The 12,560-nt window shown below is 40.0% G+C and overlaps 1 protein-coding gene and 1 pseudogene across 1 annotated transcript; both read right to left on the reverse strand.

The window, feature by feature from the left end:
• Positions 1-109: 109 nt before the first annotated feature.
• Positions 110-3,452, reverse strand: LOC148737470 (uncharacterized; annotated as a pseudogene).
• A 1,180-nt stretch (positions 3,453-4,632) lies between these two features.
• LOC148737471 (fibrinogen C domain-containing protein 1-like) lies at positions 4,633-7,862 on the reverse strand. The gene is made up of 2 exons (XM_088750402.1): positions 7,131-7,862; positions 4,633-5,284 (listed from the first exon to the last, which is right to left on the reverse strand). Exons 1-2 carry the CDS (start codon positions 7,534-7,536, stop codon positions 5,067-5,069), a joined length of 624 nt encoding a protein of 207 aa, XP_088606528.1. The 5' UTR covers positions 7,537-7,862; the 3' UTR covers positions 4,633-5,066.
• Positions 7,863-12,560: the final 4,698 nt, after the last annotated feature.

Here is a 12,560-nt window from a genome sequence, read left to right on the forward strand (position 1 = left end):
AATCAGTGAACTCGTCTTATAAAGGATTATTAAACTAAAAGGAAACAACACCTTTATCTCTTTCCACGTACGATAAATGGTTTGGTAAATAAGAGAATTTAACCCGAACGTTGCTATGCGTCCCTTGGAGCGTGGTGTGCAAAAAGATGTTTCAGTTGAACCCCTGTTAATTGGAGGTCTGCGGCCAAAGTGTAAAACTTGACTTGCATTGCCATGGTTTCATTGACGCCATGTAACAAGGATTTTACACCTTATTAGAGGAGTAATTTCCTTACCATTATTTTAGTTTTGTGTAACTCTGACAGACAAACTATGTTTTCACGCTAAAAGTAAAATGCTAAGGTGAATTCAAGTTCCGCGTATAGCTAACATCGTGTGGGAAAATTTTGCTGAAATGCACTTTTGTGAACTGATCGCCACCATAGTTGATTTAGTTAGGTTACTTAGTTAGAGACAAAGAGTCACTGAGGTCCTAATTAAAGAAAACATCGTAGTGCTTCTTAAGATGATTATGGTAGTTTAATAAATTTTTAATATTCCTTCGTGCCTTTTTGTGGCAAGTTTCTTCTGTAGTTCTACAAGCAGGATCAGCTTGTATGCCCTCTCGGCTTAAGTTGTTCAGACCTGTTATTCACATTTACACTTATTCAAAAACTTTCAAGGAAAAGCGAGCTGCAAGCTCTCTTACCAGTGCAAGTTTTACCATCTGCAATAATTCTATGTTTACATACACAAATATACGAATCAGGGGTATTTTGGCAAATAGCATTCGGATCAGAGACAGGTAACGTAGCCTAGCATTCATCACCATCTAATAAAAAACAATCAGATATAATGTGCAAATTATGATATGAAATTAACTGGCAATGGGCTCTTTGAATGTTTACGTCAGTGTTGCGGGAATTTGATAATTGCCTGACAACACAACGGTTTTCCCAATAAACTCGCGCTAAAATCACTCGCACACGATATAACTTTTTTTAACAGATATATTTTCCTCTCACAATGTGCCGAGTTCGATTACAACACAGGCGGTGTATTTTAGAACAAAGGATATACAATCGGTGAATGTTTCCTTTGATTAGTTACAGTTAATAACGATGACAGATTCGATGCCAGTCCCTTTCCGGTGACTAAACAACTAAATTCTAAACGCGTTAAAAAGGTTTTGATTATGTAAACACACGATTTCCGACACTCTTCCCCCCATTTGCCTCGAGAGGGCAAATGTCCACGAACTTAAACAGTTGGAAAATCAGTCATGATCAAGAAATGTGTTTATTGTTCATTCTCGTTAATATCCTGAATGCGAAATCTAGCTGCTGCTGCAGCATCCCTTCGGGGTCTGTAGACTGGCGCGTCTGCATTCTGGGTTGCCGGTGGGGTCTGTACTGACTTGTCACAGCTCAACTCCAGAGGATAAAATTGCTGAATTGGGCGCTCCAAATGCACCTTTCCGGATTATAGCTTCGCCCCACGAGTCACGCCATCACGGCTGATGATTAAGTCTTCAACGACGCCCAACTTTCACTGTGCTCGGTTCTTCTCCTCTAATTTGATGATAACAACTTCTCCCCTGGATGGATAGGTCACGTCTCCTTTGTGCTTCAGCCGGTGTCTCTCTCTCAGTCCACGGAGGTACTCTCTTGTCCAGCGTGACCAAAGTATATCCTTGCACCCCCTCAAATACCTAGCTCTCTTCCGCAAGTCATGTTCCTGAACGCGATGAGGTTATAACTCTGGTATCATGTTCGGTTGACCATACAGGAAGGAGCTCGGGGTCAGAATAGGTAGCTGAATATCGACATCCACGTAACTCAGTGGTCTGTTGTTTAGTGCCACTTCTATGTCTAGCAGTACCTCTTCAAGTTCAGTCCAGGATGGTAGACCGTTTCCAGTGCGCTTGTAAAGAGCTCCTTTTGCGAGTCCCTCCATTCTCTCGAGTTGCCCTCCCCACCACGGTGCAGAACTCAAATTGAACTGCCACTTGTTCCCTTTGTAAGCGAGGAATTTCTGGAACCTTTCATCTTTCTTCACTTGGTTAATCCTCTGGGCGGCACCAACGAAAGTTCTTCCGTTGTCGGAATACACCTTTTGCGGTCTTCCACGTCGGGCGACGAAGTGCTTGAAACTCGCGAGGAATTCTTTAGTTTCCATGTTGGGCAGCAAATCCAAGAATAAAGCTCGTGTCAGGCTACAGGCGTACAGCAACACATACGCCTTTCCCTTTGTCTTCGCGTTCTTACGGTACTTCAACGGTCCCGCACAGTCGGCGCCGACTATTTGAAAGAGTGTTTGACCTTCCTTCCGATCCCTTGGGAAGTCTCCTTGGGATGGGATAAAATGCTTGGGCTTGAAACCGCCGACAGCCATGGCAACTATTTAGGATTCCTTTGGTCAATCTTCTATGGCGTGGAACCCAGCACAGCTCTCGGACCTTTGCCATGGTACCGACGGCTCCCCGTGGAGCGTTCCGAGATGAACTCGTGTTACGAGCTTCTCTGTGAAGGGGTGACTATCCGGAAAATATACCGGGAAATGCCCTTGGATTCTACCGCATGAAACCACTGAGAAGGGGTAAAAACTCCAGAACATTTTAATGCAAGGTAGGCTTGGACCGTCATCAAAAACATCATGTAAATACATAGATAAATAGATAAATAAGGTAAAATAAAGTAAATAAAGTAATTGAGCAAAAGATAAAATGATTACTTCGTCATTAGATAAGTACATTCAAGCGAAAACGAAGAATGGAAGATTGTAAATGACAATTCCCCTATATATGGTGATTTCAGCGAAAGGGACAAGACACTGTGCAGTTTAGTAACTTGATTTGGATGTACTGTACCAAAATATTGAGTGCCTTATCACGTTATGTTACACAAATGTCAACAAATACTAGCAACTGAGGTATCTTGCCCTCTCTCTCCTTATCGCAAGGAACAAGAACTGTTTTTCCCTTTATTACGGAATAAAACTAGTAATTGCCACTAGTCGCTCTTCTCTCTTCCCCTACTTTTATCTCTCTACCTGTTTCCGCTTGAAGTTCAGGAACAGAACCAAAAAGAACTGATGACAGAGAATAGTTTTATCAGGTTCGAACTGCTTCAATTATAAATTATATTAACGCCTGTTCTAAGGCCGTTTCTCGTTAAAACTCACCTGGCCTACTATTTTCTTATTACTCTTAACATAATATCTTCCACAATTTGGAACAAAATTCTCTGTTCTGGCCTCCTTAGTCAGGTTGTTTAGTTTACATAGTTCCTCTGAAATGACGTAGCTAAAGCTGCGACATAGAAAATCCTTGTTACATCAGGCTGATGGCATTCAACTGCAATCGATGATTTCATCGTTCTGAAGGTGTGTCTTCCAAGCATCATACCTAAAATGGCGTGTCCATCCCTCTTGCATTGTTGAGCGAAAACTTCATAGACATAGCACAGAGCAATTACAATGAAGAATTAATTCTTCATTACCCTTAGCTCGTCCTTTTCTGCGAGAGAACTTTCGAATGAATATCAAGTTAAAAAAAAATAAAATAAAATAAATTCCATGATAGTTTAAGATTCCCCTGATAAAAAAGATATCCGGGAAAAAAATTAAGGCGAGGATGGATATTGACACTTAAGATGTCGTTTTGACGACAGCCTTGTTCCTCGTATAGCCAGTTTATTTGTACATTCTATTTGTTTATCTTACAATCCGTGCCCTTTGTGTTTTTGCAACATTGATCATAGCTTTCGCTGAATGATATCTTCTTTCCACTGATCAATATATATGCGCGCCATAAGACGTTGACTATCTGGAAATCACGATTAAGTGCAGCCCGACCATACTAGAATTCTGTTTTGGAAAATAAAGGCATTTTTGCACTCTGAAAATATGTTTCGACAGAATACGATCGTTTATTGCTTAGTTATTGAATTTATCCAAGATCCATGTCAGTGACTAACTCACGAGCGTCTGTGCGAGGAAATTTACAGATAGATTTTCCCATCTTACAGCATGAAAATACATATTTAAGTTGGCGTAATGTTATCGTAAAGCTGCCGTAAAGGTCTAATTTACACTGCTTACATTTCATTGAATGTTACATTTCGTAAAGGCACGCTTTACGCGGCCTTTACGCACTGACGTAAATCTGGAGTAATGAGACTTCCTTAAGAGACCTTTACGCACAAGGTAAAGTTGGCGTAAAATAGAGTTTTACGCCGCTTTACGCCATATTTACAATTCGTAAAGGCACGCTTTACGCCATATTTACGCACCGATGTAAAGCTAGAGTAATGAGACTTCTTTAAGAGACCTTTACGCACAGCGCAAGGATTGTGTAATGTAGAGATTTACGCCGGCTTTACGTACACGCGTAAATATAGATGTACTGAGTCAATCAAACACTTTCATTGTTTGATCAGGCGTAAAGAAAGCTTAAAGAAATCTTCAGATAGTTGAGGAGGGGGGGGGAGGGGCAGAAATTTACCGGATTCTCGCTCTGCTGCATTCCAATACACCACCCCTTCCTTCTCATTGGTAGCCACGTGCTCGTAGCCATCAAAATTGAGGCAATGACGCAAAAACATTTTTTGCACCGAAATACTCCAAAAAATACGCATATTTCGTTAAGTGAAAAAATTTTATTTTGGGTCTAGGTCCACTTTAAACTTTCCGCAATCGCTGCGACTACAAGGCTATTTTGTGATGTTCTGTTAAGGATGCATAACAGATCACCGATGGTGATTAGTGATTAAGCTTTATATAATACCACACGGCAAACTTCGCCTGTGACCGTTCTTTAGTTGTGCCCTCCACGGATAGCGGCTGGTAAATCAAATACGACCTCTTTACAAAATTATAAGTTAGGAAAAATTTTGTTAAAATGTTGACATGACAGTGACAGCTTTCCAATGCGAATATTTTACGGTTTGTCACATTAGATATGAGTCTGAATGCATTTTCGTTTACTTACTTCGTCCCTTCAAACTCAATCTATCATAGAAACCTACTCATTATTCGAAGCTATCTCGAATGAGATGCGCCATATTGTAAAAGTCAGCCTTTATAATTTACTCCTGAGTGGCTTCCGGTCTTCCTGTGGGTTTAATTTTCATTTCCTCCATTTCCTCCAGCCAATGGCACTTAATATTATTCATTTCACAATGTTTGTACCACCACCCTCTCTTACAATGCCTTGCACTTTCACAGTTTTTGTCGCTCTGACCACCATACCAATCTTTAGTGGAAAACTTCTTTCCATTTTGAGTTACCCTGTTCATCTTGCCATCTATGCAGATAAAAAAAGGTAGAATTATGTTGAGTCAATTTTTTTTCTAGTTTGTAAAAAAGAAAGAAGACGATAGAACAAATTAGATTGGCAGATGATATATCTAGAACTGGTTGATCATTAGATTTGCCGAATAGCAGAAGTTTTCCGAGCCCAGGGGGACTTAAAAAAAAAGCCCAGTCTGCGTGTTCTGGTCTGCTGCAAAGCACGTGGGTAGTGTTTAGAGAAAGATAGAGGAAAAAGGGGAAAAGGACTAGGATGTAGTTAAAGAGTTCTTCACTTTTTCTTGATTACCTTGATAACCCTTTTGATATCATGTCCTTCTCATTGCTGAGCAGAGCCTCAGATGAGAAAAGATCTTTCCTTGCAACAGATTGGGAAGTGGATGAAAAAGCTCAAAAAAACCATAGATCAAGAAAAAGAACACATATACGCTGTAGGACAGGCACCGATATATGATAGCCAAGAGATAATCCGAGGTTTGATTGTCCGTGACATGGACTACGATATAAGGGATTCTGGTCAGCCACAAGACATTGCGCGCTTAGTCCAAAATCTTCCATTCCATTTTTATTCTTGAAATTTCCATTGTGTTCTATCATCCAAGAGCATTTACTGATTTAGATATATTTAAGGCTTGACATTTGAGTGTTTATTCTGGGTACTTATTGTAGAGGTTTCCCACAATTTTTTCAACAAATTCTTTTTGGCAAAAAAGCTTGGACAGTCGATGGCATCTCGCTTTCCTTCACATGGAAGGCTTAAAGCTACGGAACAGACGAGAAACTTCAACCTCTGAAACGACAGGAATGGATAGATCCAGCAAATGGCCAATTTACAGATATTTTACTGTATCAAAACGTCGATAAACTTTGCGCGAGGTGCAGGTCACAAAAAGCAAATGATGACTTAAAGTGCACCTACACCCAAAACATTTTTTTCGCTTAACGAAGTAAGCTTATTTTTTTGAGTATTTCTGCGCAAAAATTTTTTATTTGCTCAAATCTTCAATTTTCTATGCCCAGTCAAAATACGGAAAATCGGCCGCCATCTTGCCCCACGACCGAGTTTAAAGAGGAATGGCTCAAGTGGGTAATGTGACGTCAAATCGAGAACACGAAAGTCTGCATTTCACACATTTTCACTTGTTTGGGAAGGTTGTAGTCGATAATTGTCCGAAAATATGTCGAATAAGTGTGTTGTAGAAGGATGTAGCAATGTGCGAAATTTGCAAGAGGGTATCGCGCTTCATACATTCTTCATACAACACACCTAGTCGGCATATTTCGGACAATATCGACGACAATCTTCCCAAACAAGTGAAAATGTGTGAGATGCAGACTTTCGTGTTCTCGATTTGACGTCACATTACCCGCTAGAGCCATTCTTCTTTAAACTCGGTCGTGGGGCAAGATGGCGGCCGATTTTCCGTATTTTGACTGGGCATGGAAAATTAAAGATTTGAGCAAATTAAAAAATTTTTGCACAGAAATACTCCAAAAAATAAGCTTATTTCGTTAAGCGAAAAACAAATTTTGGGTTTAGGTGCACTTTAAAGCTTGAAGTATTGTCGTGCCTGTACGACTCCTGCCATTCGCGAGCGATTTAGACATCTACCTTCAGCGATTAGTTCTAACCATAACTGGTCATAGTTTCACGAATTTCCGGGCGTTGAGTGTAATATGAACGATTTTCTCCGCAGTTGCCCTCATACAAACAACAACAGGGGTATGGTTACCAAGGAATCTTCAACAGTTTAAGATCACATTCCACAATCTTAGGAAGTAAATATTCGCATACATATAGGATGGAATGCAAAATATTATCATAAAAGCTTCGTTATTACCTGGCGCTTCATATTTCAGCTTGTACCCGTCATCCTCATTCTGGACTTCAAAAGAATGAATCTGAAAAAAATTCCCCTCTTCCAGATCAATTCGGAGTTTGTAGCGACCTCCTTTTGTCAGATGGTACATTTTGTCGAGCCCAAGCCAGAAATCTCCAGACAGATTACCAAAGCCTTCCTTGTATTGGCTCCAATCTCTGTCTAAACTGAAAGAGGGATTTAATTTCTTTTGAAGTACTGTCCACCCCCCTCCATCTAAGGTTTGGTTGCAGAAAACATCAAAGGAACCCGCATTGTCCGGATCTATGGTATAGACTCCGCTCCTTTGTACTCCAGAGTTGTACAGCTCAGCACAATCTCTAGGAACTGCGGGATATAATGTATTGGGAGAGGTCTTAGAATACATAGTCCAGACCAAGAATTAAGACTTGAGAACCCTTAAACTTGATTAAGCTCCAGACTTCTTGGCTCAGTTGTGGCAGTCGGCAAGATGTGGCCCCTATATTCTGTACTTTCGCATCTACTTGTCCAAAACGAAATGTCGAAAAGCAACTGAATTTTTCACTCGGGTGCAAATATATATTCCACTCTAAAGGTAGCAAATTGATCTTAGGGAACCTAGAATGTAACCTAGAATGTAATTATGTCCGCCTCCCGGTTAGCTCAAAGGATAGAGCGCTGGACTGTTGTGCGGGAGGTCGAGGGTTCGAGCCCCGGCCGGACCAATACTCAGGGTCTTAAAATAATTGAAAAGAATTTGCTTCCTATCTATAACATCAAGAAATAGCTAGATATTCTAGTCTTCTCGGATTGGGAGGAATAAATGGAGGTCCCGTCTCGTGTAGGGTTAGGGGCAGGAGACCTTAATTTCCCACGCACGAGATTACTGTGTGATGGACGTCCTCCCTTGGGGTGGGATGGGTGGGTTTACTGGGCCCGCAGTAATTGGCGCAAACTGTTGCGGTGTCCCTGCCGGCCGGCGAAGCTTAAATAAAAGAGTAATTTAAAGTGTTATTCATTTATCTTTCTATTTACAACAAACATTTAGTTTATAGATTTATAAGTATTTATCAAGTAAGGAAGCGCTCTAAAGGATTCTACCGTAGCAGTGGTGTCCATCCCCAATGTATCCAGGACTACAAGAACAGTTGAACGATCCTTTTGAAATCCTATTGACACCAGCGTGATCAGAAGAGACCCATCCCTTCGACCTTAATTTTCATATCAAAAGTTGACCAATTTAAAACAAAGAATTCTCAAAATGCAGGCGTAAATCGAGCTAAACGACATATCGGAAGATAGTTTATACACCAAGGAAGCTACCGATTGCCTCAGACCCGCGGGCATCTCTCTAGCTTTCATCCACCATCATCTTTAAAACAACGCAAATCAATGTCTTTACTTAATCGCGCTCGTATCAAAGCTCATTTGCATAATTTTGAAAATGACCAGGATATGTCTTTGACCGTTTAAACTTCGCTTGTTTGTCTTCTACGTAAAGTATTTTAGGTTTTCATAGCAATTAGATGGAAAATGAATTCGAGTCATCCTAAAACATTGCCTAAACATGATTAGTTGTAAAGCTTGCATGACAAGTCCATCGGAAGGCGCTTCCTCGATGATTTTCATTGAATCAGGTCAAAAGCCACGTACAGAGATCAAAATTAATGAATCCAGTTTGGCATTGTAGTCATTGCAGACATACTGTGTTGCTTAAAAGAACACAAAAACAAGTTAAAATACATGTACGTCACGGTGTTATTTACACATTAACCTTTCGCAAGAATTCTTGCAGGTTCTACCGAGGTTTAGCACAAGCAGGCCCCCCTTTCTGAACATTTGCTGCCATCATTAGAGATTTTATGCTTTTACAGTCCACAAAGTTCTTGAGGGACGAGCTTAATCTTTCCCTTTAAAGAAGACCCGGCCTAGTATATTGCGTGACGTGATTATGCTAAGCAGTCCATTCCTTCCATGAGTTGTTTCGCGTGTAAGTAAATTGAAACTTAAAAGTAGTTAATGTAACGAACTAGAACCAAAAGCTATAAATGAACTGAAGTAAAAGAATTGGGATGGTATTTGAGCTTACGTTGGTCTACCTTCATCCCCCTCCCCATTTAATATTTTTGAGGGGGTGAAGGTTCTAGCATACCTCGATCCACCCCTCTCGCTTTAGATACGTCTGTCAGCCACGTCCTTTTTTAGCAGAGAGGAGAGGGTCTTCAGATATTGATACGTTTTGAGACATTTATCGCACAAAAATGTCTACGTTTTTCATGGAAATCAAAGATTGTAATGGCTGCGGGTATTTAAGCAGAGTTTCAGCCCCGATATTTCTCCTGGAATGCCAGGACGACGAATCAGATCATTTCAAGTACTACCATCTATCCAGCGAAGTCCTCGAGTACGAGTTAATTTTCCTTTGTTCCGGTAATTTTGGCCCCAAAATGGAAAAAATAAAACGGATGTTTGTATGTTCTAAACGTAACATCGGAATGCTTTGGGAAAACACTGGAAATGCGGTAAAAGTACTTGTCAGCATTCAGAGCACAAAGGAAAATGCGAGGCAGTGAAAAGAGGCCGAGTATTCAACACCAGACTGGCTAGAGATGTTTTCGAAAATTTCGGAATGATAGTTCCAGGCGGATCACGTGAGTAATATTTTAAATTCCTTCAGTGTGAAGGTAATTATTTTATTAAAAATTGATTTGTGAGGGCCTAGCTGCACCAGCAGACAGAGTTAGAATCGTCTCCACAAAATCAAAAAACACATTTTTTCATGACAGAGTTTTTCTCTTTTTTTGCATCTGCTCAAGTTTAACACGGCTTTGTTCATTTAGTCGATTTTGTCCAGTTTCCACACGGTTTTAATTTGTTTATTCAGTCGATTTCGTCCAGTTGTTATCCGTGAGAAAATTTGTTGAACTACAGTTGTAAGGTGTTGGTGATGAAAGAAAATGTTTCGAGATAGACAACTTTTTCGTTGGTGCGGTAGGCCAAAAAGTGTTAAAAGTTATATCCAAGGTTGAAATTTAAAGCTATATTACAAGGACAATTTAATTACGTCTTGCGATTCAAATCATACTACTAACTTTTTCAACCGAGTGAAAAAATGTCGAATTATTTGCTCTTGACACAGTAATTAGAGAGAAACAGGAGTAAGGACAAGAATAGGGAAAGGATGTCCAAACGAAAAGTACAATGATTAAAAAGAATTAAAAAAGAAAGAAGGAAAAAAAAAGAAAAAAGAGCGAGAGAAAGAGAGAGAAAGATTCGTGAGTTTCGTTCAAGTGACAACAATGCGCAACATCAGAAAAAACAACGCATTCATTTTAAAAGATGAAACAACAATGATAACTGTACCAATAAAAATGGCAACAAGAGAATATAAACAGTTAATAATCTGAGGGATGGCAATGACCATGACAATACCTTTTTCGAGTAATATTGTCAAATTAGGTGTCATTTATAAGCGTTCTTGTATACGTTTTAGCCAACTGTAGCAGCTGCAAAAAGTTACATAATAGCCGGTTAAAGAATGACTGGCTTTGGCTAAGAACATCAGAGGAAGAAAAACGAAATCTAACTGATCGAAGTAAAGGATTTATGTGGCATAGCATTCTTGTCGAGGTACGTATAATAATACCTTCATGCGTCCCACATGCAAGAGATCTCCATTGCTTAGCGAAATCAGTCCGACGGTGATAAATGTTATCAGTTACTGACTACCCTGCCTGATTTTGACTTTCAAGGAAGCAAAAAGGGAGGCAAAATCGGCGATGTTTTCTATTCCAGATTTAGACGTCGAAATATACAACTGGGATTCCATTTGGACTCCTGGGAAGTGGCATGAAATGGCTGAGACTTTGTCAAACGGTGACTCATCAGATGAAGAAGAAGCCGATGTGCACGTGCTAAAAAATTGCAATAAGGCTATGACAAGGATTGCCCCACTCACAGGTCAAAAAGTGGAACCGGTCTCTTCTAGGCTTTCGATGGAATGGGAAAAGGCAACAACAAATGAAAAAGCCTTCTCTTTGAATCACGTGGAAGAGGCATGTCGCGCTATTTGCAATGTAATCGCTTCAAAAGACAGAGAGGAGTTATTGCAAGCATTTAAAGCTCCGGTAACAAATGAAGTTTGCTCAGGTGACTTGAAGTCGCTGATAACCGCATACAAACAAGCACCTTCGAGGAACCTGAAAACACAGATCTTGAGCATATATGCAACGAGCTATTCAGCGAAATTCTTAAAGAAAATGCACAAGCCATTTGAAAAACTGAGCGATCGACAAATTAAGAAGGCAAGGGCTCATGCCAAAAATGTTGGAGCTGGTTTCAACGTCAACAAACTGCCACACCACAGAGTGTGATAACGTTTGATAACGTTTGACGGCGTAGAGAAGAAAGAAGACCTAAAACACGACCATGCTGAAGCCAGAGAGGCGATTCTTCAGTGGAAGGCGCATATAATCGGGACAAAGAATCAAGAGAGAGCAAAACAGAATTTGCTCGCGTCCATCCGAAAAAATGCCTTCCTCATTGTCATGTACTGGGCTATGAAATTCATCCAACTGAAATACAGGGAAAAGCAGTCTGAGTGTTTCGGAAATAGAGGAATAAACTAGCATGTCAGTTCAGTTATTACGAGGAATGCAGAGGACAACGACCTTGAGTACATGTTAAATGTTTATCTTTTTGAAAGCTGTGCCAAGACTGGTACGCGGTTTACGCAATTCTTGAAAACCTTCTCGGTAACATCAAACAGATCAAGTCCATCGTTAACGAGGTATTTTTGCGATCAGATGGCGCAGGCTGTTACCACGACAACAATTTGATTGCAGCTGCCTCTAACGTTGGTTCACGCGCTGAAAAAAAGGTGATGAGGTAAGATGAGAATGCTTTTTGATTACAACCCAAAAACATTCTTTCAAAAACATGAAATTTCTTAGCTTGATCGACTTCAGAACTTGTAAGTTAAAACTTTCTTGCTGTTTCTGTTCATTATAGTAACTTATATTTCAGAACCGATACAAACAATGTTGATCAAAATCTTTTGATAATACACCAAAGAAATGTAATTATCCTCTCCACCCTTAAAACGTCGCATTCCGCCGACCCCCCTGCTCAAAGGCAGATTAAAACGCATTTTAATCGCACAATACGTGTAGCGAATGAATGCTTACTTTCTCGAAGGACATCCTGAGAGAATTCAACTGAGTAGGTATTTATTTACCGCGGAGTTTTTCTTTTGTTGCCTCTTCTTTAGAATCCTTAAAAGTATAATTCTCATATTAATATTTTCATGATGAGCAGAATGTGGTAGTAGAGGCAGGAGCATACACTAAGCCTACTTAGTAACATCTGTATTAGTATGGTAGGTATTGATAGATCAGTTATTCTAACCAAGATACTTCCTTTTCTTCTTCT

The sequence above is a fragment of the Stylophora pistillata genome, chromosome 2, assembly GCF_964205215.1.
Source record: "Stylophora pistillata chromosome 2, jaStyPist1.2, whole genome shotgun sequence".
Lineage (NCBI taxonomy): Eukaryota > Metazoa > Cnidaria > Anthozoa > Scleractinia > Pocilloporidae > Stylophora > Stylophora pistillata.

Coding starts and splice junctions, on each gene's coding strand:
- LOC148737471 (XM_088750402.1), bottom strand. CDS start 7,536: ATGTATTCTAAGACCTCTCCCAATACATTATATCCCGCAGTTCCTAGA. Junction 5,285..7,130: donor GCTGAAATATGAAGCGCCAG/GTAATAACGAAG, acceptor TTATCTGCATAG/ATGGCAAGATGAACAGGGTA.